This window comes from Citrus clementina, unplaced genomic scaffold (genome assembly GCF_000493195.1).
Source record: "Citrus clementina cultivar Clemenules unplaced genomic scaffold, Citrus_clementina_v1.0 scaffold_6, whole genome shotgun sequence".
Taxonomy (NCBI): Eukaryota; Viridiplantae; Streptophyta; class Magnoliopsida; order Sapindales; family Rutaceae; genus Citrus; species Citrus x clementina.
In genome coordinates, this window is record NW_006262139.1 from 6,309,616 (window position 1) to 6,335,483 (window position 25,868).

Here is a 25,868-nt window from a genome sequence, read left to right on the forward strand (position 1 = left end):
ACCTACGTAGTTTGTTCTAAATACGTTGGGATTTTCAATCAGTCGAATATAAATGTTGCCAGGAAATTGTTATCAAGAGAACATCTATCAACCCAAGTGAAGCCACAAGTAAACAATGTGGCTCGTTTTAAGAAAATAAAATTTGAGATGCCCAAACCATTATAAATGACATAGGATTTTAGCAGGCAAAAAAAGCAAATGCGCTAAGGCCATGTTTGGTTGATAAGGGAGGAGGGAGGAAAAGGAGGTGAATTTAAAATCCTTATTAATTTTATTTACTTATTTTTTTGGTTTGGTTGAAATAAATTAACCGGAAATTAATCTTTATTGGAATTCAAAATTTGCCGTAGTAAGAAATTCATTTTCTTTTTTGAAAAGGTAGAGATTCTGATTCCATAACTTAAAAATGTCTAAATTGTCGAGTGTAATTTCATAAAATTTTAAAATTTTCATTTTAATCATTACCTAAAATTTAAAAGTAGAAACCTTAATATTTCATTATCTCATAGTTTCTCTCTAACCAATGGTCCATCTTCGATTTTCTCTCCCATTTTCAGTGTCGCTACCGTCAATTCATCTTAAGATAAGAAGAGTAAGATAAAAACAAAGGTAAATTTTGTATTTTTTTTTAGAATTGCAATATTGAGTTGTTGATACGTTGATTTTGTTTGATTTGTTGAGTTATGTTTTTGTTTGGTTGCCAAGAAAATTATGGCTGAGTTATTTTTTTTCTCGTCTGTTTATTGAACTACAGCCTAGTGATTCTAAAATTAGTAACTTTGTGGCTGAAGCTATTACCAAAAGTTGAACGGGTATGTGAAAATTTTAAATTTAATGAAATTATGATGTTTAAAATACTTTATTTTTTTGCAATGGTTATGTCAGCGGAATTGTTTTAAACATGCACGTCTTAAATTATATTTAATTACTAATATTGATAGTTTAGTATTCAAAGCAAAGGGTAAATTCATCCAAATAAAAAATTTATAATTTTTTTCGATAAAATTTCATATCAAACCAAATAATAAAATTTAATTTCACAATTCACCTTTCTTCCGTTTCTTTATCCTCCCCTCGGCTTCATTTCACTCCTCACCTTTCTTCCCATTTCTTCAAACCCAACATCACCTAAAGAAAGGTTTATACTGCAAATCTAAGCAAATGAATAAGACCTTGGGCATCCACCAAGTTCAGGTAAAGAAAGCCGAGTTGCTTTGTTGGTTCTTTAATAAGCAAAAGCCTATAACAACCAACCCCCACCCCCCCCCCCCACCACCCCACCACCACCGCCTACGACTTTTGCCTACAAAACAGATTAAAATTAGGTTAGGATGACATATGTACAACCATAATCTCGAGGCTTTTCATCATCAACAAAATCTCTTCTTTTGAGATATTCAATTATGGACTGTACTTGACTGCTTTCATCATGAATCCATGAATTCATGAATCATGATATGTTTGTTATCAGTCTCTTTCTCTCATCTCTCACTTAGCACTGGCTTTGCGTGTGTATCTTGCAATCCTTATAATTATAATGTTCCATCATCATGCTGCCCTATCATATTTCTCTTATTGAGTGTCTTTAGCATTACTTCTAAAGCATCAACGCACGCACAGACATCACACTAACACCCCCCATACATTTCTTACCTCCCACGACAATCATCGCTCAGATTTTATTACTACCCAAAAAAGAAAATAATTAATATAACACAACATAACAACAATTAATAGAATGGTACCTACAGAGAGAGAGAGAGAGAGAGGCATTGCTAACCATGAGAAGCAATTCCTTTTGGGTTTTCGCATTTGCCGTTTCCCTATTGTCCATAATATTTTCTCTCTTTATTACCATCCCTCCTCATTCCTCTACAACTACAACCATTATTAGCCTTACTCAAATTCCAATTTTGATAATGAGGGTGATTGTGGAGGACTTGCTATCTCTCGTAACAAGACATCATCATCATCATCATCACCACCGAGTTAAATGTGATAAGAATAATTGGAGGTTGAGGATAATATCCCATTACAAATGGCTTGTGTACCATTACAGAGTCTCTCTCATTTTGACCGTCGACTTGCATGGTTGTGCCAATTTTAGTAGTGTACAAAAGGCTGTCGATGCTGTTCCAAGTTTTAGTCCTTCTAAAACCCTCATCATAATTGATTCTGCTACTTACAGGTCATATGTGTGTGTGTGTATATAAATATTATTGATATTATTATTATTATTTTAATAAATGAAGCTGTTACAATATACATATATACGAATAGATTTTATATGAATAGCTCGAAAATCTGCACCAACTGAAACATGCTTAGTTTCATGGCAGGGAGAAGGTGGTGGTCAATGCAAATAAGACAAATTTAATATTTCTAGGTCGAGGTTACCTCAACACTATAATAGAATGGAATGACACCGCAAATTCCACTGGAGGCACTGCTTATAGCTCTTCTGTTGCCGTCTTTGCTTCTAACTTCACAGCTTATAATATAAGCTTCATGGTAAATATTATTGTAATCTAATTTCTATTATTATCTGAGGTGAGGTTGGCTTAGCATGATTATTCCCACAATTATTTTAACTCGATTTTAAATCAGGAACTTAATTAGGGATGAGTTAAAAGATAAAAAAATACATACTTCAATACACTATATGACAAAATACACTGCATTGAAACCTGTATGTTTTTTTTTTTTTTTTTAACTTGATCCTGACTTTGACATAGTCAAGGCGCCTTGATTAGAACATTTCTATATTATTCATGATTATAATAATTTTTTTTTTAACTTTTTTGAATTAATTAAGAATACAGCTCCAAGGCCATCCCCCGGTGACGTTGGAGGACAGGCCGTTGCACTAAGAATAGGTGGTGATCAAGCTGCATTTTACAACTGTGGATTTTATGGAGCTCAAGACACGCTTTATGATGATCATGGAAGGCACTACTTCAAAGATTGTTTCATACAAGGGTCTATCGATTTCATTTTCGGAAATGCTAGATCGCTCTATGAGGTACCATTATCATTTGTCGAGCGTAATGGTAGAGTCACGTTCTCTTTATTCAAACTGAAGGCAGTCAAATCCTTCCATCTCTAGAAAATGTTAAGTTTATAATCCTTCATTTTCAAGTTCTTAGAATTACAAGAACTGACCTTCTATTTTTGTCAAAGAAACTCCGATACTCAAGTTAGCATTTAGTTAATAAAGAAAATCATAGAAAATTAGGAACTAAAAAATCTTGCTCCTCCTGACATCCATCTCCCTCCAGATGAGAGAATGTCTAGCCCCATTTTTTTTTTTTTTTTTGTGATGTTTCCACCCTTTAAAGAAAATCATAGACAAGTAGCAAATCTATGCACATTCAACGTGCTATCTCAATCAATCGAGTTAATATTCATATGCACGTGACTAGTAGTGGATGAATAAAGAGCAATGATTGGACAGAACCAAAGGCTCTTGAACGAAATGAATAATTAAATTTTGAATGGCCTGCATGCAGGACTGTACCATAAATTCGATTGCAGAGCAAGTCCCAGATGGGATGGTAAGTGGGTCAATAACAGCTCAAGGGAGGCAATCAATGAGCGAGGAAACAGGATTTTCGTTCGTAAACTGTCAAATTGATGGAACCGGAAGAGTTTGGCTTGGGAGAGCCTGGGGTGTTTGTGCAGCTGTTGTGTTCTCTAAAACATACATGGCTGATGTTGTTTCTTCAGATGGATGGAATGACTGGCAAGATCCCTCCAGAGACTTGTATGTAATTTGCTTAATTTATCTTTTCTCTGAGTTACGAAAATCTTGAATATTGATACACGAGTCATTTTTAGGTAGTGCGGATGTTCGCTTTTTACTCCTCATTGTATAATATTTTAAAAGAACTTTTTATCATTTTTACTCATTGTATAATATTTTAAAAGAACTTTTTATCATTTTTACACTTTATAAAGTGCGAACGTCGATGCTTAGGAACAATTAATTGATACACGTGTATGCTTAATTACTTTGATTTTATAGGACAGTGTTCTTTGGAGAGTACGATTGTCTGGGACCTGGAGCCAATTACAGTTACAGAGCCTCATTTGGAAAGCAGCTAATGCAATATGAAGCAGCTCCATACATGAACATTTCGTACATTGATGGAGATGAATGGCTTCATCACCATCAAGACATTTTGTTTGGTTTTTCCGAAAATGGGGACAGGACATTCACTCGCACTTACTGACATTGTAATTTACATACACATGAGACTTAGGCAATATTAGCTCAATTCTTGTACAAATGGCGGCTAGCTATTATCATTTACCGTCCAAGAAACGAAATTACAGCTATTATCAATTACAATTCAAGAAATGAAATTACGTTACGGCCTATGGCAGGTTTTTTCCGCTTTTTCTCATAATAAAAATAATGACTTTGATGCTGTAAGTTACTGTAGTAGGAAATTAAATTTACTAAAAAGAAAGAAAGCAAACGACAAAGGAAAAAGAAATACATATCTATGAGATATGAGTTCAATGGAGTGAGCTCAATATACAAAATACATGTCTATGAAATATGAGCTCAATAATTTATGTTAATGATAAATCGTTTCTTTTTTTTTTTTGGTAGGCAGCTAGCGCTAACCGCCTACTCAACATTTATAATTCATAGCAAGTTATTCCATCCTAGGCAACCACAGTCCATCACAAATATTCCCCAAGTCTTTTAAGGATCCAGAAACTAAAATTACTTTTGGAACTCAAGAAGAGTGTGAAAATAATCGACATAAAAAGCTCTCAAGTGTGGAAAACCAGCAGAGAGACCAAGTTGCTTAAACTCTTGTTCAGTCCTGTGTTTACCTTTGGCCCTGTAGATGGTCATTACAAAAATGTCCCCTTCTAAGAGAGCACGCGTCCTCTGACTCTCGTTTGAATCATCAGGCAGCACGGGCTCACAAGCAATCAGTTTTCCTCCTGCCGGAAGAGCCTTGTAACAGTTCTCCATTATCAGCTTGCATTCATCGTCAGTCCATGTAGTTAAAACCCACTGCAACATGTCATAGTACAACAGAAAAAGAAAATAGAAAGATCAAAAGAAGAGTATTTCGAGAGCTATTTGACAACATAACTGATAACTACCTATTCACCTGTCTCTTTACATATACAGTTTACAAGGAATTACAGCCAGCATATATCATTCCAAAGTTTGTGACTTGGGCTCATTTTAAGTTCCACTAAAACAATTTTCACCGAACCAATCCAAGTCATTGGTAGGTAGAAAAAAAATACCAAAAAAGCATGACCACCCAAAATAAAATCCCTCCCAACTTTCATGTTGACGTCTGCTTATATAAAGTCTTTCAGCTTTATGTTGACAAAAGAATTTAAGTGAAAAATCAGAAACTATCCTAGATGGTTGCAAAGGTTAAAAAAAATTAAAAATCAAAATCAAAAGGAACAAAGGATGGAAAAAACAGTACAATGATATCTTGCTTACTAATTAACTATCAGTAGGCACTTACCACTGCCAGTTCGTAGAGTAATCTGTATTGTAAGTTCCATTAAAACAATTTTCACCGTCTTACGAACCAATCCAAGTCATTGGTAGGTAGAAAAAAATACCAAAAAAGCAAAGGGCTACTAGCTTGTACGACCACCCAAAATAAAATCACTCCCAACTTTCATGTTGACATGTGCTTACCTAAGGTCTTTCGGCTTAATGTTGACAAAAGAATTTAAGTGAAAAATCAGAAACTATCCCAGATAGTTGCTAAGGTTTAAAAAAAATTAAAAATCAAAATCAAAAGGTACAAAGGATGGAAAAAACGGTACAATGATATCTTGCTTACTCATTAACCATCAGTAGGCACTTACCACTGCCAGTTCATGGAGTACTCTGTATTGTAAGTTCCACTAAAACAATTTTCACCGTCTCATGAACCAATCCAAGTCATTGGTAGGAAGAAAAAAATACCAAAAAAGCAAAGGGCTACTAGCTTGTATGACCACCCAAAATAAAATCCCTCCCAACTTTCATGTTGACGCGTGCTTACCTAAAGTCTTTCGGCTTAATGTTTACAAAAGAATTTAAGTGAAAAATCAGAAACTATCCTAGATAGTTGCTAAGGCTTAAAAAAATTGAAAATCAAAATCAAAATGTACAAAGAATGGAAAAAACGGTACAATGATATCTTGCTTAGTCATTAACCATCAGTAGGCACTTACCACTGCCAGTTCATAGAGTACTCTGTATTGTAAGTTCCATTAAAACAATTTTCACCGTCTCACGAACCAATCCAAGTCATTGGTAGGAAGAAAAAAATACCAAAAACGCAAAGGGCTACTAGCTTGTATGACCACCCAAAAATAAAATCCCTCCCAACTTTCATGTTGACGCGTGCTTACCTAAAGTCTTTCGGCTTAATGTTTACAAAAGAATTTAAGTGAAAAATCAGAAACTATCCTAGATAGTTGCTAAGGCTTAAAAAAATAGAAAATCAAAATCAAGATGTACAAAGGATGGAAAAAACGGTACAATGATATCTTGCTTACTCATTAACCATCAGTAGGCACTTACCACTGCCAGTTCATAGAGTACTCTGTATTGTAAGTTCCATTAAAACAATTTTCACCGTCTCACAAACCAATCCAAGTCATTGGTAGGTAGAAAACAATACCAAAAAAGCAAAGGGCTACTAGCTTGTATGACCACCCAAAATAAAATCCCTCCCAACTTTCATGTTGACGTTTGCTTACTTAAAGTCTTTCGGCTTTATGTTGACAAAAGAATTTAAGTGAAAAATCAGAAACTATCCTAGATAGTTGCTAAGGTTTAAAAAAAATTAAAAATCAAAATCAAAAGGTACAAAGGATGGAAAAAACGGTACAATGATATCTTGCTTACTCATTAACCATCAGTAGGCACTTACCACTGCCAGTTCATAGAGTACTCTATATTGTATACATAATTATTATTTTAAGTTGCCAAAAGCCGGATTAGATAGAAGCTTGGAAGTTACGCGTAGTTAGTAACATTCATAGGGCCTGTTTAGGATTGCTTTGAGAAGTTCAAAAGTGATTTAAAAAGTTAAAAGCAAATTTTGATATTTAATGAATTTTTTAAAAAACATTTTTGACAAAATCACCTCATCTCACGGTAGATTTGAAAAGCGGCGAGAGAGTAATTTTTCAAAATCTAATTTTAAGAATCAGTTTTTAATTTAATACGATTTCATATATACCCTAGTACAAATATATATTATAAAAATTCAAAATTATCCTTATTAATTAGAAAATAAAAATTATTAATTTTAAAGAGATTATATTTATTACCAATTATATTGAGGTAACAAAATAAAAACAAATAAACTTAATAATATAAAATATTTATTTTAGTTATCAATTATTATACATACACAATAAAAGAATTTTATATACATGTTTGTAAATGTACAAATAAAATTTTATTTAACATTATGTCTAATTCAGTTATTTATATTCTTAAGGCAGTTAAATTTACTAAACACACTGAGCTGTTTTTAAGCTTTTAAAAATAAATTTTACCAAATGTTTAATTGATTTTCTTTACAGCTGATTATTTCTACGGCAACTAATAACAATTATTTAAAAATTTACAACATTAGCAATCAGGCCTTAGTTTCAATTGCCAGGTTGATAAGTTCAAATCAGTCCTCATGAACCGAGAGCTTTTACTAATTTTAGGTTTTGATAAGGGTGGCTTAAACAGTTCTCCAAAAACTATAACATAACTAACAGGAATGTTTAAGATGCAATATAAAAGAATAATATTACAAATCAAAAAGCAGAAATTAGAAATGATGTACCTTCATAAAGATAGCATCAGCGGCAGGAATGGACTTAAACATGTCCCCACCAATATGGGTCACTCCTACAGAATTATTTGATTGATTAAGAATAACTTAGGGTAAATTTCATATTATTCCTCGTAAATTATTTTTTTTTAAAAAAATAAATCTCTTATTTTAAAAAAATTTAAACTATCTCATTTTTATTCAAAATATAAAAAAAATGAAAATGGGTTGATGAAATTTTTTAGTATGATTAACAAAAATAAAGTTAAATTAAAATTTCCAAAAATAAAGAGATTACTTAAAAATAATCAATTCAGGAGTTAATTTGAAATTAATCCAATTAGTAGTAGTAGTAGTAATAATAATAATAATAATAATAATAGAAAAAGAAAATGATGATAGTGGCGTTGAGCTGATTTCTCACCAGGGATACTTGGAGCTTCGGCAACAACCTCAGGCAAATCAAAATTGATCCCTTCACATATAAAAGGATGTTTCTGTAATATCATCCTCAGGCAATCACCTGCACTCCCACCCACATCAACCAATCGCTTCACACCTTTGAACCCATCGTAACCGTCCAAAACGGACGTCATGAACGGCACGGACACTCCCGACATGGCTTTTCGCATCAAGCCGTTCATTTCAGGCTTCTTCCCATAATAACTATATGCCGGCTCGCCATGGACTTTCACAAATGGCTCAATAGTTGGGTCCAGAACGGCCTCGTGCACCAAAGGCCACGCGCTCATAAGCGCGTCCTGGTGATGCTGGAGCACGTAGGGCGCGTACGATAGACCCTCGGCATCAGTAACGAGGGATTTCCCGATCTCGGTGAGGCTGTACTTCCTTTCGCCTCCAAACTCGCGATGCTCCGAGAACACGCCGTAGCTGGTGAGCAAGCGGAGGATACGTTGCAAGTTCTCGGCGTCCCCACCGCCGGATGGGAGGATACGTGTCAAGATCTGGGAGGCGGAGAGAGGGGTATTGGCCCCACCTTGCCAGATGGCATCCGGTACGTGGAGACGGATGGCAGCGGTTAGAGACATGGGAACACTTATCATGTTGGCCAGCTCCATTATGGCCAGTCTTACCTTCTTCCCGCCATCTCTGCACTCGTTATCTTCCATTACTGCTTACTGACCTTTGATTTCGCAGCACCATGCCGGCCAAGCGAAAAGATAAGACCTATTTTATACGCAGGATAAAGCTCATATGCGTTAAAGGCTTTTTGACTTGTCCTTTTCTTTTTTTTTTTAAAGGACTCAACGACTTTGCAACAGTTGTAAGTACCACGTGTTTTTTTATGGTTTCAATTCTTGATCATGCGATTCAATGAAAAAGATAAATTTAAGAGTAATGATTCGTTTATTTAAATATTTAATATTATATTTTCTGATACTTATTAAAAACATAAAAATATTAAAAATTAAAATTTTTAACACATAAATTTAAATTGTTTAAAATTTTATTTTATTTAATTAGTAGAATGAGTCTTGAAACATAAAATTTATTTTAATATTATATATTTTATTTAAAAATTAATTTTTAATATTATTTTTTATATAAAAATATTATTTAATATTATTTATTTTCATTTCATTTAATATTTTTTAGTTGTAGGTTTATTGTTATATTTAATTTTAAAAAAAAATTAAGTAAAATAAAATAATTAATAGTGAGTATTAAAAAATAAAAATATAATTTTTAATATTAATTATTTTTATTTTATTTAATATTATTTATAGTAATCAATTCAGGAGGCGGAGAAAGGGGTGCTGGCCCTACCTTGCCAGATGGCATACGGCACGTGGAGACGGATGGCAGCGTTTAGAGACATGGGAACACTAATCATGTTGGCCCGCTCCGTTATGGCCAGTCTCGCCTTCTTCCCGCCATCTCTGCGCTCGTTATCTTCCATTACTGCTTACTGACCTTTGATTTCGCAGCACCATGCCAGCCAAGCAAAAGGATAAGACCTATTTTATACGAATGATAAAGCTTATATGCGTTAAAAGCTTTTTGAATTGTCCTTTTCTTCTTTTTTTTTAAAGGCTTTTTGAATTGTCCTTTTCTTTTTTTAACACTAACTTTTTCATTTCTTTTCTCTTTTTTTTTTTTTTAATTTCAAAAACAAAATTTCCAATCTCTGTATTTTTCTTTTCCTTTTCCTTTTCCTTTTCCTTTTCCTTTTTTTAATTAATTTAAAAATAATTTGTTGAAACTTGAGCGGTTATAAAAGTTACGCAATCGTGTGGTGCCAAACTGCCAATTTCGAAATGTGAATCACAACTGGTCTCTTGGTGTCGGTGTCGGTGCCAGTGCCAGTGTCGGTGAGCTGCCCGGTTCAAGACAATTCATTCGTTTAAAGCAGCCACTTGTAATTGGAATCCAACGGTTGATATTAATTGATAACAATTTTAAATTAGTTATTACCTAACGAATGGAGAACTTTATCAGTGAAATTTTACACACCCTTATCGTTTACATTAAAATTAGATTTATCCCTTAGTTTTCAAAATTACTCTCTAATGCCCCTGATATTAGTTTAAAACTTTGCATTGGATATATAATTGTGTAATGACTATTGTACCCTTATAAAATTTATCTTTATTATTATACAGTAATAACAAATCTCAATTTAAATAATAAATTTATTTTTAAAATATACAAACAATATTTATATTCATTCATATATTATATTAGTTTATTTTTAAAAAAAATGTAAGAGTAATATCTTGTTATCATTAAATATAAAAAATAATAATACAAATTTATTTTTTTCTCCCATATCAATTATTAAATGAGATTTTAATTAGTACGTCAATAAAATATTTTTCAACTTAAACTTAATAGTCTTATTATTTATTTCACAAAATATCTATAATTGTTTGTGGGATATTATGATCTATTTTTGGTTATGTTTTGAACCAAAAAAAAAATTAGATTTTATTTTTCACAAAATTTCAACAAAATATGCAACGATGGACATCAAACATGAGTACTATTAAACATAAAACATAGAATGCTAACACTAATGGTGTGTTTACTTCCCGAATTGAGGAATTCAAAATCAAAATTATTGACAGCATTTGCTTCGCAAAATGAAAGCAGGAATTGAGATCGGATTCGCAAATTCAAAAAGGGGGAATGGGAGATTGATTCCCAAGCGGGATGGTGATGGTGGGAATCAATCTTCCGTTACCATGAATGACCGTTTTGCTCCATAAAATAAAAAATGTCCATTTTATCCTCAATAAAAAACTATTATAATTAATTAATATATTATTATAATTAATTCATTAATATAATTATTCTAATTAATTTATATATTTTGAATTTATTATTATTATTATTATCAATATTAAATAATGAAATAATTAATTAATATATATTGAATAATAATAATTATTAATTAATTAATATATTGCAATGAATTAATATAATTATTCTAATTACTTAATTTATTAATGTTAGTTGTTGTTGTTGTTGTTGTTGTTATTATTATTATTATTATTATTATTAATGATAAAAATTTTTACAATTAATATATTATTAATAATAATAATTTTTTTATAAATAATCGCAATAATAGAAATATAAAATAATAAATATGATAATAGTTTATTAAGTATATTTTAGTAACTTGTCGCAATCCAAATCATTCCGATTCTGATTCCGATTCTAAGACAAAGTAAACACATCAATGGCGATCCAGGTCATTCCGATTCCAATTCCTATAGTTCACATAAACAATTTATTCTGATTTCTATTCCCTATCCTCATTCCCGCTAATTTCTATTCCTACCCATTTTGATTCTAATTCATTCAGATTCCAATTTAGTAAACACATCATAAAACTATAAATGTTTAGCTATGAAACATGGACACCAACATGAAACAAAAGAAAAAGGAAAATTGTGGGAGTATTTAGAATATATTCCATAAGACATAAAAGAAAATGCATGGAACTCTTAAACTCGAACATGAGACAAAGCATACAAAATATGAAACAAACTTTTGTCTTTTTTCTCTTATACTTTATATTTTTTTCTCTTAATATTTATACAAAAAGAATTTCTTATTTCATTTTTAATGTATTTATTTTTTTCTTATTATTATTATTATTAATTAATTAATTAATTAATACGATCAATAATTTTTTATTTTAATAAATTAATTTTATTGTATAAATTAATATAGCAACTGGCTGCAAAAACCGGATGCTATACGTAAAAAGTTCGTTTAGCTGCCGTGTGCGCTCTCAAAAGGGCGCCCTTTTATCGTACGGGGATTTTGGGGTCCCTGCATAGAAGCGGCCAACATCATCCCCTTACCCCTTCTTTTCATGCTGATGTGGTCGGTTACGTACTTCAATTATGCTTTTCAAGACTATTCTTTTTTTAAATTAAAGCATTGTTTTCAATAGAGTTGATAAATTTTGATACGATCTGATTACTGGTACGAACACGATACAAATAAATAGATATAAATTATTGAATTTGACACGATTATTAAATGGGTCAGATTGGAATTAACATAATTTTTTTTCGTATCGGGTTAGAATTAAAGTTCTTCACCCATTTACCAGATCAATGACACGATTACATTTTATATTTTAAATTAATTTGTATGTTTTTGTCATCAAAACTCAAATATTAGAGATGATTTTCTCTTTTATTTTTTATTTTTTGAAAAGATGAATATAAACACAGTGTTTTATTTATAAAATTTTATATACATTTAAAGTTTCAATTATACAAATATGTAAAATATTAGTAAACATGTATATTTTATAATATCAATATATATTATTATTTGCATATATATAATTAAAACTTCAATAGTGTAAATGTGTAATATTTTGATAGATATTACATTTTATAATATCGATAAATTATGTATGTACTTATGTATGTATGACAATGTGTAAATATTTTATGTAAATTTTGTTTAATATATAGATATTAAGTGGGTTATTAGGTAATCCTATTATTTTTTCGTGTCGAGTTTAGGTCTCAATATTTTAACACGATTATTAAATGGGACGAGTTTGGGTCGACTTAAATTTAACACGACATGAAACTGATACGACAAGAAACTGACACGATATGAACACAATCCGATGATCCATTTTACCAACTCTAGTTTTCAAGATTGAATTTTCAAATTAAAAAAATAAGCAAATGTATTATAATCGAAGGGAGCAAAATCTTCATTTAAAAATGACGAGATCATCCTTCGTTCTCATGCTTTTAAAGCCTGAAGCATCAATTTTGTTAGAAAACGTTCCGATACTCAAATTAACAATAAATTTGACAAAAATCTAAACAAATTATTCCGAATGAATACTTGGAAAATTTATCCAACCCGTTATTTTATTTTCCCTTTTTTTAAAGTATTTTTTTTTATATTACCCCTGCTCTTTTAGAGTTAAAAAAGTTAAATTCCGTTTAATTATTTATATGTCAGTGATTTTTATATTTTTTTGAACACGATGACGCAAAAGGATTTTATATTTTTTAAAATATAAAAAGTGCCTTTATATGCTGCAGGAGCCACTTGTAATAGTATCTAACACTTGATATTAATAAATAATAGAATAATTTTAAATTAGTTGTTACTAGTAGGAATATGATAATTTTATCTGTGAAATTTCATCTGGGTCCTTGTGGTTTGTATTAAAATTAATTTGTCCCTTAGTTTTCCATATTAGCCTAAAATGCCCGTGACGTTAGTTTAATATCCTTAATTTGCATTGGATAATGCAGCTGTGTAATGACTATTGTATCCTTGTAAAATTTATCTTTATTATTATAATAAACATTTAAATTTAAATAACAAATTTATTTATGACATATATAAGTAACATATATATTCATACATATATTGCACTATTTTGTTGTTTAGAAAATGAAATTAATTCTTTTATCGTTAAATATAAAAAATAATATTGCAAATTTATAATTTTTTTCTTCCCATATCAATAATTAAATGAGATTTTAGTTATTACATCAATAAAATATTTTCAACTTATGTTTGATAGAGTCTTATTATTTGTTTCACAAAGTGTCCATAATTGTTTTATATTATGTTTAGAACAAGAAAATTACATTTTAATTTTTCACAAATTATCAGTAATTTTTTGTGGGATAATTTTTTTTGTGTTAAAAAAAAATTGTTACCTTCGAAAAATGAAAAATCCATTAACTAAAAAAATAATATATTTTTATTAATTGATGATAAAAATTATTAATTGATTAATTAAATTAGTAATCTAAAAATTTATTTTGACCTCATACTCTATTGATCTTAATTTTAATAATGGAGCAATGATTTCGGAGTAGAGTGTTAACTAAAATTTATTTGGAGATTTACTGAAGATTCTTGATAACTGATGAGGGGAATAAAATTTCACTCAACCTCTAAATATACAACAATAAATTCTATAAATGTAACTCTAAACATCATATATGAAACATGTACGTCAAACATGGACTGGAAAAAAAGGTAAACATTTGGAAAGCAATTATAACATGAACTATTAAACCTTGAATATGTTATTTGTGACGTTAATATGAAACATTCCATTCATACATGTAGAGCTGAAAAAATGGGTCACTGGGTTGTGTTCGTGTCGTGTTAATTTCCTGTTATATCAAATTCTGGTTGATCCAAACACGACTCATTTAATAATCGTATCAAAATATTGAGACTCGAACCCGACACATAAAATAAACGGGTTATCTAATAACGAACTTAATATTTATATATTTAACAAAATTTATATCAAACATTTGCATACTATATATAGAAAACTTTTTGATCTTATAAAACATACATATCTACCAAAATATTACATATTTACACTATTGAAGTTTTAATTATTTATATGTAAATAATATTCTATATCGATATTATAAAATACACATATTTACTAATATTTTGTAAATTTATACTATTGAAGTTCTAAATCTATATAAAATTTTATAAATGAAACAATGTGTATATGTTCGTCCTTACCAAAAAAATAAATAGAGAGAATCATGTCTAATATTTAAACTTTGATGACAAGAACCTATAAATTAATTTAGAACAAAAAAAATATAATCATGTCATTAATCGGGTAAATGAGCTAATAACTTTAACCCTAACTCGACACGGAAAAAAATTGGGTCAATTCGGACCTGACCCATTTAATAATCTTGTTAAATTTGATGACCCGTAACCATTTATTCGTCTCGTGTTTGTACTAGGTAATCGAGTCCTGTCAAATTTTAACAACTCTACATACATAAAATACATAACGCAAAATATGTAACAATTAATGTCAAATATGCAACTATGAATATCGAATATGAATACCGGTAAACATGAAACATTGAACTTTGTACATGTAACTATAAATGCTACGTATGAAAATGAATGTCAAACATGAAGTCAAGAAATGAAATAGGGAAAAAAAAAAAGAAAATGATCTTCTAGGGGCATTTCGAACATGAAACAATGAACTCCTCACAAGTAATGATGAATCACTGCAAGAAAAACTAAATATAGCAATGAGTATTTTACATTGCTAAAAGCCTTTAACAACGTGCGGATCAAGATGTTGTCTTAGGATATGTTACTTTTAACAATATGTAAGACACGTTGCTAAAAGTCTTGCGCTCGTGGTTAAAAATACTTTAAACAACACAAAATTAATGTTGTCAAAACCTTTATATGTAAATTTCTTTGAACAACATGCAATATGATTACTTTATTTTATTTATTTTGTATGCACATTTTGCTTGCAAAATCCTTTTATTTATTTTTCCAATATTTTTTTATAAATATTAAAAACTTACAGCTACAAACAAACTAATAATTGAATAAAAATATTATATTTCATTAAAAAAATAGCAATAAATTTATTTGACAATCACTACAATTAAAAACAATTTATATTACAAAATTCAATACTCTCACGTGATCTCTTCATCACATACAATGTTATCAGCATTCAGCAGCTCCATCCAAACCCTCTTCTTGGGTCAAGCTCCATCATCTCATTAGCAATCAAATCAAATCTCCTAGACAAACAAAGTCAAGATTAATCAAAATAATTATAATAACACAATTACATTATAAACTAAGTTAAAAAGACAAAAAAAAGATAAGCATTTAATTTACGTACATCTTAATTAGCATTAAAAAAAAACCAAAAAATTAGAGTTGGTGGGAAAAAAAAGAAGATAGACCTTTGAATAGATCCCCAACGTTCAACCCAAGTGGCGCTGCTAGACATTATTATTATTATTATTTTTTTTTTACTATTTCCGAGATTCTCGCTGGACAAAATAGGAGTATAGCATGAAACTTAGGAAAAATTTTAAAATACATCTATTGTAACATGTCAGTCATATAATAATAAATAATATCATGATATGTGTGTATTTATTTTGTAAATTATTATGTAAATGGTGATTGTATTAAACTTAATTATACATATCATATATGTATTAATTAGTTGTAATACAACAGATGTATTCTAGAATTTCTCAAAACGTAGTTATTAATTTCCAAAAGCAAAAATCCCATGAATGTAAAATTTAATAAATTAAAAAAGAAAAGGAGAAAAAGTAGGACTTTTCAATACACTTTTGCCATAATTTATTATTATTATTATTATTATTATTATTATTATTTTGGTGAGAGACGATTTTTCAAACATGAAGAAGGCATAAGAAATTGATAGAAATTGACTTACAGGTTGAAGACATGATGGTGAGATCTCCTTAGTTCCTTCGTTGTCTTCGTCATTAGGGGAGTTGAGTGGCTCTTAGAGCGACTAAGGAAGCGGATTTATTTATTTATTTATTATTTAAATTACTTTGAAAACTTACAACGAGGGTGGCGGGTTGGGCTTTGCGGCATTTTTAATTTTTTTGAAATTTTCAAAATCTCTCTTCGTAAGATAAAAACTAAAATAGTATTTATAAACTAAATTTACCATTAAAAGCTACCTTTTGAATTATCATAAAATAGCGAGTCAATTACGTTATTATAATGTGACGTGATATTTGCAGCAAATATGGTTAGTGATTTTTACTGTATATGGTTAGTAATTTGTTAATTAATTTAAATTAATAGTTGAATTAGTAAATAAAAATATCAATAAGATAAAAAAATATAAAAATTCATTAGCTAGTTCTATTGGTAAAATCTCTTGAGTATAAACAAAACATTTGATATTCGAACCTCGCTTACATGAGTCGATTCTTGAGAGTGAATTAATGTCATTTGTTAGGCTATAACTACAAAAATCAAATTGATTTTTAGGTATCTATAATAGATACATATCTTTGATGGAATGAACTTTCTAAGACCTTATCTTATCCTAGTAATAAAATTCTAAATTTTAAATAAAATGAAGAGTTAATGATTGGCTAAAAAAAGAAAAGAAAAAGAATTATTTTTTGAAATTATTTGATTTGTTATTGTTGTACAAAATAATAATAATAATAATCAATAATATGCATTTACAGGTTTTGATATGATATTTCACAACATAACAAGAAGCACGTTGTTGAATACAAATAACAAGGAGCAAAAGAATGTTGTGGTACGTTCTGATTAACAACGTTCTAAAAACGTTACTAAAGATAAAGCTTTAACAACGTGCTGAGTTTGCATGTTGTCATTTGGCCTATAAAATCTACCACTATCACAAAACTGTTGCGATTATATGTTTTGCAACATGCCATGAAGTGTGTTGTTAAAACTAAACTTTTGGCTACTTTTACCAACGTGTGATCTTCGAATGTTGTTAAATATCACATTTTACAACACACATAACACACACATTACCATATTCCTGTTGACTTTTCTCTTTTTTCTTGTAGTGAATGTTATATATGAAATAAGAATGTGAAACACAAAACATTAAAATGAAACATGTGAAAAAGGTAAATCTTTGTGGGACATTTAGAATATGAAACGGTTAACTCCATACCTGTAACAATGGATGTTATATCTGAAACAACAACATTAAACATGAAATTAAGGGGGAAAAAAAGTAAATATCGGAGGAGTATTTAGAATATGAAATATTGAACTTCGATGATGCAACTCAATCTATAACATGAAACATGACATTTATACATGAAACAAAGAGTAGAATATATGTAACACTTAATGTAGAATATACAACAATGAACATCAAATATGAGCACTGTTAAACATAAGATGCTAACACTAGAACTGTAAATGTTAGATATGAAACACGAAAGCCAACATGAAATAGGGAAAAAAGAAAATTTTTAGAGTATTTAGAATATATTACATAAGACATACGACGAAATACAAAATTCTTAAACTCAAACATAAAACAAAACATAGAAAATATGAAATAAACTTTTGTCTTTTCCTTACATATTTTATAATTTTCTTCTCTTAGTGTTCATACAAAAAATTTGTTTGTTTCATTTTTAATTTATTTATCTCTTTTTATTGTTATTACTATTTTTAAAAATTAATATGATCAATAATTTATTTATTTTAATTAAATTAACTTGATTGTATAAATTAACTATAGCAACCGGTTGCGAAAACAAGGTTGGTATAAGTCAAAATATTAGTCCAAACAATATGGGCTCCCAAAAGAACATCGTTAAAAAAAGAAGAAAAAAAAAAGAAAAAGGAAAAGGATAATTTTTTTTTTGAATACTGATTAATCATTAGATTACTGCATTACACAAATATTTACAACAATTGCTATTGTAGCAGAGATATTACACTGATATTTACAATCAGATATACATAATTGGGACTTACATTATTACATTAAATTCTAAGAAGTACATGCCCAGACAAATAACCCCTCACAGGAGAGGGATGCCCATACTTCACTCGCATTTTGCGGGAGAAGAATTTTTAAATATAAAGAACATTTAGCCCCCACAATGCTTTTGTGGGGGCTAGAACCGCTTGTGAGGGCAGCAGCCCACCACTTCGACCAAGGCCGAAGTGGCAAAAAATTATTCAGCTTTAAAAAAGTTAATTTGGTTGCCCTTCTAAGTTCTATCATGCAGGTGCTTTCTATATCCGTATTGTAGAGTTAGTAAAATAAATCACCAGATCGTGTTTGTATTATGTCAGTTTCGTATAGCGTCAAATTTAAGTTGACTTGAAACATGATCTATTTAATAATCGTATCAAATTATTAAAATTCTAGCCGGACACGAAAAACAAATAAATTATTTAATAAAATTTATCAATATTATAAAATATATATATCTACTACAATATTATATATTTATACTATTGAAGTTTTAATTATATATATTAACAAGAGAATAATTTTATTCCTCTCCAATTCAATTGGGCAGCGCTTTCGAGTCCCAACCTCAAATCCCATCAATGTCTTAAACTCAACCCCATGGACCCAAAACCTTTCGAGTGCATAAGTTGCACGTGGAAAATTATTCTTTTTTAAAATAAAGTATCGTCTGCAAGATTGAATTTTTAAAATAAATAATAAGCAAATGTGTTATAATCTAAGGAAGCTAAATCTTCATTCGAAAATGATGAGATCCTCTATTCTCAAGCTCTTACAGCCTTGAGCATCAGTTTTGATTTGATAATAAACACTCGGATGCTCGAGTTAACATTAAATTTGTCTAAAATCTAATTTGTCCAGCCCGTTCTTTGATTTTGCCTTTATAGAGTGCCCCTCCTTTTTTCAGGGTTGAAAAACTTATTTTCCCTTTAATTATTTGGATATCAGTGATTTTATATCTTTTTAACAGGGTGGCGCAACAGGATTGGGTGGTAAATCCCGAAATCCATGCAGCTACGCTTACAGAACGAGAACACCAAAGTTTTTGGATGTTCATTGAATATGACATTTTATTTTTATTTTTAATTTTTTGTTTCCCTCTCTCTCTCTCTCTCTAAATTACCTCTAATCCCAGTAACCAACACTGAACAAAATTGACAAAATTTGGTCCTAATCTGTCTTTTATTCTTTCTGATCACTAAACAATATCATCATGACAGTACATTCATACAGAATTTTAAGACAACATAATCTTAATGATATGCGGAGCATAGCCGAATGAATGATCTCCAAAGAATCAACTAATTTTAAAGCAGCACCATAAGTGAATGATCTCCAAAGAATCAACAAATATTAAAGCAACTGCATTGCGACTGCTCAATGTAAACTGTTGCTCTCATTTAAATTGCCATAATCATCAATGGGTCACCTCTAAACAGAATACTTTAATTTTTACCTCCTTTTCTTTTTTGGGGGGCGGGTTGTCTCCATATATCCGAGCAGCTATAACGACTTGACCACTTACCTTGAAGTAGATACAAAGGAATTTAAATGTTGTCGTTGTCTGAGTTTCATGTATAAACCCTGCAAAAATAGCAATATATTAGGACCCACTCGTGTTTAGAAAGATAGAAGTTAAGCACCAGCTACAGCTTGTTAATTGAAAACTGAATTTATTCTATCTCGCATGTCCTTAAGAACAGCATGATGCGTATTATTGCGGAAACTACTGACATATGGTTTTTTTGATTCTGATTTAAATGACACTGAGATCATTGTCCAAAGCAAATTTGCTAAATTGTACATAACTATCCTTGTTCACATGATGTCATTGACAGAGCAACTAAATACGATAATGTTAGGGATCAAAACTCGTATTCTATTAGCATATCATCTCAATTCTTGAGTTAGAGAAATTCCAGGTCTTACATTCGTTGTGTGTATGGTTGCTCCAGTAGTCATGTTGATATTCTGATCAGGAACTAGTTCAAAGTTCATATTCTGCAAGAGTATTGCTAGAGCAACAATAGCCTCTAGCAGAGCAAACTGATCTCCAACACACTTCCGAGGCCCTCCGCTGAAAGGAATGAATCTGTACCAAATGTTTTGACAAATTAACAGTGTTAAACTGATTATAAGCTGAAAATGAAAAGAGTTGTTTCTACTTTCTATTATTTTTGTCAAAACAGAGCTCATATTTTCATGAATTGAGCATCACAACGAGGTTGATTAATCTGTTGAAAGTCAGAAGTACAATACCTAAAATCTGTATTTGTTTCATTGGGCATGGGGCCTTCCAAGTCAAACCTTTCTGGTAAAAACTCTTCTGCTCTCTCCCAGACCTTGTTTTATAACAGCAAAATAATAATCAAGATACGGAATACAACATAACTGGTTTAAGATAATGGAGAAAAAAAATATATTTCAAGCATGCTGAGCCCATTTCGTATACACGGACCATTTTATCATTTCAGTCTACATTATAATTATTGACCAATACACCTTTGACCACCATTTCAGTCCTTTTTTTTTTCTTTTTACCTACTTTTCACAAAATTCTCATGACGTCTCTCCAGAATCACAGTAGAAAGTAAGATAACTCAGGTTTAAGCAACAGTTTTGGGGGAGGGGGGGGGGGGTGTTTGGGATTGAGGTGCTTTGGTGTTTAATCAACAGCCAATGTGAAATTTAATCAAAAAATGACAAGTATAAATGGGGTGAGTAGATCAGCTGCGAAGTAAAAGTGGGTGGTTTCTTGACATTTTCAAATTTAAGTCATACGTATAACCTAAATAAACATACTTTTGAGATGCAGTAAATAAAGAAGGCACATTCAACCAACAAACACAGAAGTTAAGATACCTGTGAGGAATGGTGGATATTGTAAACTGAAATCATTATATCTTGACCAGCATTAACCTTGTAATTTCCAGGGAGCACATCATCTACTTGAGCTCTTCTTATCAAGACCTACAAAAATTTTGAACAGGGATATTATATCGAGAAAAAGACTAACTTTACAAGATTATGGGTTTTCTTTCTTCTTCTTATTCTCTATTAGAGGTTTCCATTAAAATAAAAATCAATCAAGTGGAAAGGCAAGGACTGCCTACAGGAGGATGTGGGTAGAGACGCATTGACTCATTTATGCAACGTGTTAGGAATTTCAGATCTTTTATGTCTTCAAAGGATGCAGATCTTCCCTGCAATACTCTATCAATCTCTTCTTGTGCTTTCATCAATGAGTTACAATCCTGAAGAACATATTTAGAAACATTCTGAGCCATTGAGAATGCACATACAAAAGCAGACGTCAATTGTTAATTTGGAAATCTACTGTTTATTTAGTCTTCCAACAGATGGCCACAAGGGCACTAACTCACTAAGAATAAAAGCAGAATATAAATGCTAAATAAACCTTTCTGCTGAGATACACTAAAAAGACAGAAAGGATTTAGTTATCAATTTATAACTTAGACGAAGCACAGATACTACACTAATGAACATATGTTGGTAACTGATGCTACCATAAAACATAATCAACATAGACCACTATATCTGTAATGTATCTTACTTCCTAACAAACATAAGTTATCACGGTCTTTCACTAGATGTACATTGTAAACAAGCTACCTGCCAAAAACAAGCCAAATCTGGACCACAACAACAAATAAATCAAGGCATAGGTTCCATGAATTCTGCACCTACGCACATGTTATCACGACCTTCACTTCGTTCGCATTAAGTACAAGTTGTCGACAAGAAATAAGCCAAATTTGGATCTTAACTAGAAAAAGAAAGTGCATAACTTTTCCTCGGGAAAATTGACACTACCTCCTGATTTTACATATCTGGATAAATAAGGTGACCCAAGAGCCAAAATGTAAAAAAAATCCTTAGTGAGTGAGCAGCCATCAAGCCATTTAGCGCAGGATATTAAAAACTGAAATTAGACTTGGCCTCGGTAGAGAGTGGGATTCATATGGACATTAAAACATGTGGGGACAAAAAAATAGAAAATACCACATGGAGAAATAGACTCCACGCTTCTTAATTTAGTAACCTCCAAAAGTCTATTTCTGAGGGTAAACCTGATTAAACTCTCCATTTCCTGGCAAGAAGCAAATTGTTCAGGTATAAAATAATTGATAGAGGCTGTAAGCAAATGAGATGATGAAGTCACCGTGGACAAAGTGTAAAGAATATTGAGTAAAACAATGGCTTTTTCAATTCCAAGATCTATCTCAATCCACAACTTAAAGATGTTGTCTTTGAATTCCAATATTAAAGTCAAAATAAAAATCACAGGTTTATAGAAGAAAGGGAATGTAGAAAAAGAAAAACTTTCTGTAAATAGATACATGCATAGAGGATGGGTACCTTGCTTAGAAGATATAGTGTCCAGGTCAAAACTGAACCAGTGGTCTCATGGCCCGCAACTAACATAGATAAAAGGTCATCTCTTAATTGTACACTTGATACCTGATATTTACAAAAACATTCAGGTCAAAATTAAGAATCTCTGTAGGCGAAGTGTTATAAAAAAACTTTTCTAGTTACCATCTAGCAGTCAAAATGGTCATTTCAAACCACTTTAATATATCTGAGGAGAAACTTGACTTTTCTAACTATTTCTATTATCCGAGCCAACCAGACATTAGGAACATGGGTGCTGTGTGATGCTTTGCAAACTGATTAACCAGGCTGAAATAATCTAAAACACTATTACCCTCATTGATTTTTGTCCCAATTAAAATCTAATGCAGCCTTCAATGGGCAAATGCTAAAACAAATTGATCTTCTATTCTATTCTATTCTAACACCATATGAATGCATTCTAAATATTGAAATAGAAGCACATTGATCAGGCTAAAACATAATAGAGTTTAGTCAGTAGCACAGGAAAACCTCTTCTCTACTGGCAAGCAAAAAACGGAGGATACTTGGATCACTGTCATTCACATATTCCTCGTCATCAATTCTTTCACCTTCAGTTTCCACAATTTCTTTGCACTTTATAATAAGCTCTTCAACTGTTTTTCTAATCACTGTAACTGCTTTTTCAGCTTTTATTTGTCTAGGAACAATCTTACACAAAGCTTTAACCTGTAACAGAAAACATTAAAGGTTTAATAATCCAACTGGGTAGAACAAAGAGAAATCAAATCAAACAAAAGAACCTGCCTTCCAATATGGTAGAATATCAGTTGAACGAAGCTCAGCCTCTTTCAAAGCAGTATAAACTGCATCAATAACCGGGCTGTCAGCAGTAAGTGAATCAAAATTATAGTTGAATACCGAAAGACCAATAACATCAAGGGTCAACTGCGAAAACTTTTCTTCCATATTAACAGCAGTTCCATTTAGAGCGTCAGTTTGCAGCCTCTCTACCAATCTCTCAGCACATTTACAAAATACACGGTCAACTATCACAGATAAGTATTTCTTGTGAAGAGATGGAGCCACAGCCCTGCGCCTTCCCTGTCAAGAAACCATTTTTTTTAGTATTAATATGAATAGAAAAAATAGGATCATAATAATGGTAATATCAAACAGCTCATTATATCACTATCTTTTTATTATTAACCAGTCACATTTCAAAAGAACATGCTATGGAAAGTTAGGGTTACTGATATTGAAACCATTTTTTATATAATATGCAACAATTTTCAAAATGTAAATGTACATTTTGTAACACGTAGAATCCTCATTTTATATTCAAAAAGTAACATGTTCAAAAACTAATATGTAATTCTTTTGACCTTTTTTTTTCAACTAATTTTCTTTGTAAATTGCGGCCAACAATACATCATAAGCCACAAGAGAATCTAAAACCCAATCGCAAGTTAGGACAACGGCTAACAAGGTAAGAGCCGAAAAATAGCCTCAATCAGTAAAATCTAGAGGAAAATGTGGTACCTATTTGAGAAAAGCTAAGATGGAAGGTCCAAATCAAGAAACAAGCACACAAGAGACAACCAAAAAAGAAAAAAGAAAAATGCGATTGAGTGAAAAAAAGAAGAGTTACCATCCAAAGAGGGCCTTCAGCAATGGCAAAACCCGAGCCAAAGAGAAACTCGGAGACCTCCGATACAAGACCTTTAGCATACTTGGTGCCGTAGTTCCTTAGAACATGCTTAGCAATTGCCGGGTCACTAACCACAACGAAATTTCTAGGTCCAGCAGCCAGCCTGTAAATGGGTCCATACACGTTCATCCATTTAAACAAGGGAAGAAACAGAGCTCCACCAAGAAGATCAGTCACGTCGTCAAGCTTAGCACTCGCTACAGGTATATTCGACTCATCGCTTTGGGTTATGGTCAGAGACTTGGTCAACGAAGTGAGCCAATCTGGGCTGACCCATGAGCGTGCTTTGCTGCCCGACTCTTCTTTTGGGTTTCTGTTAATGCAGGATTTGATGGTGACAAAATTGGGTGTTTTGGTGGGTTTCTGGAGACGTACTGGCGGTGCGAGGACGGATAACGATGAGAAAGAATGTAATGATTGCATGCTTCCAATTTGAAACGACGTCGTCACTATGACTTACTGATTCAGTTAGCCTGCTGCTGTACTTGGCGCCATATATAGAGCTACGCCGGAGTGAGGAATGGATGGGGTTTGCTTACTTTGCCTTTCGCTAAACACCAACTAATCATTCCCAAGTTGCAACCCATAAACCAATCCCATAAATTGCAGTAAGAGCATCTCCGGTGCTTAACACTATTATGGTGTAACACCGACACAAAAAATACACCTTTTTCACATCATTACTATTTCATCTCCAACCCATTTACACCAAAAAAATATTCTTCTTTTTATTCTTTTAATTATCAAGAATTAATTCAATTAACACAATAAATATTATTATTAATATAGATAATTAAGTAATAAATAATATTATATCGATTAACAAAAAAATATAGAAAATTATTAAATTTGTATTTAATTAACTAAATTAGTACATTATGAAAATTATTTATTACTTAATTATCTATATTAATAGTAATATTTATTGTGTTAATTGAAGTACATTATGAAAATTAATGATCTCTCAGATTATTAAATAATTGTTCTAATTTATACTAGTAGTAGTAGCTTTTTTAATTTGTGTTAATTTAATTTTGTATTTTTAATTTTGTAATATGTAATCTAGTAATTAATGTTCTTGGTATTTTATTTTTATTATTAATTTTGTGTTGAATATTTTTATTTAAAATATTTGTTAATA

At 31.0% G+C, this 25,868-nt stretch overlaps 3 protein-coding genes across 3 annotated transcripts; 1 reads left to right on the forward strand and 2 right to left on the reverse strand.

The window, feature by feature from the left end:
- Positions 1-1,810: 1,810 nt before the first annotated feature.
- LOC18039625 (probable pectinesterase 15) lies at positions 1,811-4,750 on the forward strand. Its single transcript, XM_006428459.2, has 5 exons — positions 1,811-2,188; positions 2,340-2,511; positions 2,816-3,022; positions 3,510-3,763; positions 4,025-4,750. Exons 1-5 carry the CDS (start codon positions 1,920-1,922, stop codon positions 4,230-4,232), a joined length of 1,110 nt encoding a protein of 369 aa, XP_006428522.2. The 5' UTR covers positions 1,811-1,919; the 3' UTR covers positions 4,233-4,750.
- LOC18038758 (caffeic acid 3-O-methyltransferase) lies at positions 4,485-9,039 on the reverse strand. The gene is made up of 3 exons (XM_006428461.2): positions 8,245-9,039; positions 7,833-7,897; positions 4,485-5,035 (listed from the first exon to the last, which is right to left on the reverse strand). The coding sequence occupies exons 1-3, from the start codon at positions 8,948-8,950 to the stop codon at positions 4,736-4,738; spliced, it is 1,071 nt and encodes a 356-aa protein (XP_006428524.2). The 5' UTR covers positions 8,951-9,039; the 3' UTR covers positions 4,485-4,735.
- A 10,929-nt stretch (positions 9,040-19,968) lies between these two features.
- On the reverse strand, positions 19,969-25,379 carry LOC18038036 (carotene epsilon-monooxygenase, chloroplastic). Its single transcript, XM_006428462.2, has 9 exons — positions 24,668-25,379; positions 23,824-24,120; positions 23,548-23,745; positions 23,020-23,121; positions 21,753-21,893; positions 21,502-21,609; positions 20,899-20,981; positions 20,569-20,731; positions 19,969-20,223 (listed from the first exon to the last, which is right to left on the reverse strand). Exons 1-9 carry the CDS (start codon positions 25,148-25,150, stop codon positions 20,161-20,163), a joined length of 1,638 nt encoding a protein of 545 aa, XP_006428525.1. The 5' UTR covers positions 25,151-25,379; the 3' UTR covers positions 19,969-20,160.
- Between the last annotated feature and the right edge of the window lie 489 nt (positions 25,380-25,868).

What these genes read in the sequence shown, in the direction of transcription:
- LOC18038758 (XM_006428461.2), bottom strand. Translation starts at nt 8,950, where the DNA reads ATGGAAGATAACGAGTGCAGAGATGGCGGGAAGAAGGTAAGACTGGCC. An exon ending in CGAAGCTCCAAGTATCCCTG is followed by an intron (nt 7,898 to 8,244) that starts GTGAGAAATCAG and finishes ATAATTCTGTAG; the next exon opens with GAGTGACCCATATTGGTGGG. An exon ending in CTGATGCTATCTTTATGAAG is followed by an intron (nt 5,036 to 7,832) that starts GTACATCATTTC and finishes GACATGTTGCAG; the next exon opens with TGGGTTTTAACTACATGGAC.
- LOC18039625 (XM_006428459.2), top strand. Translation starts at nt 1,920, where the DNA reads ATGAGGGTGATTGTGGAGGACTTGCTATCTCTCGTAACAAGACATCAT. An exon ending in ATGCTAGATCGCTCTATGAG is followed by an intron (nt 3,023 to 3,509) that starts GTACCATTATCA and finishes GCCTGCATGCAG; the next exon opens with GACTGTACCATAAATTCGAT. An exon ending in CAAGATCCCTCCAGAGACTT is followed by an intron (nt 3,764 to 4,024) that starts GTATGTAATTTG and finishes TTGATTTTATAG; the next exon opens with GACAGTGTTCTTTGGAGAGT.
- LOC18038036 (XM_006428462.2), bottom strand. Translation starts at nt 25,150, where the DNA reads ATGCAATCATTACATTCTTTCTCATCGTTATCCGTCCTCGCACCGCCA. An exon ending in TGCTTGCCAGTAGAGAAGAG is followed by an intron (nt 23,122 to 23,547) that starts GTTTTCCTGTGC and finishes TGTAAATATCAG; the next exon opens with GTATCAAGTGTACAATTAAG. An exon ending in ATATCCACCATTCCTCACAG is followed by an intron (nt 20,982 to 21,501) that starts GTATCTTAACTT and finishes TTATAAAACAAG; the next exon opens with GTCTGGGAGAGAGCAGAAGA.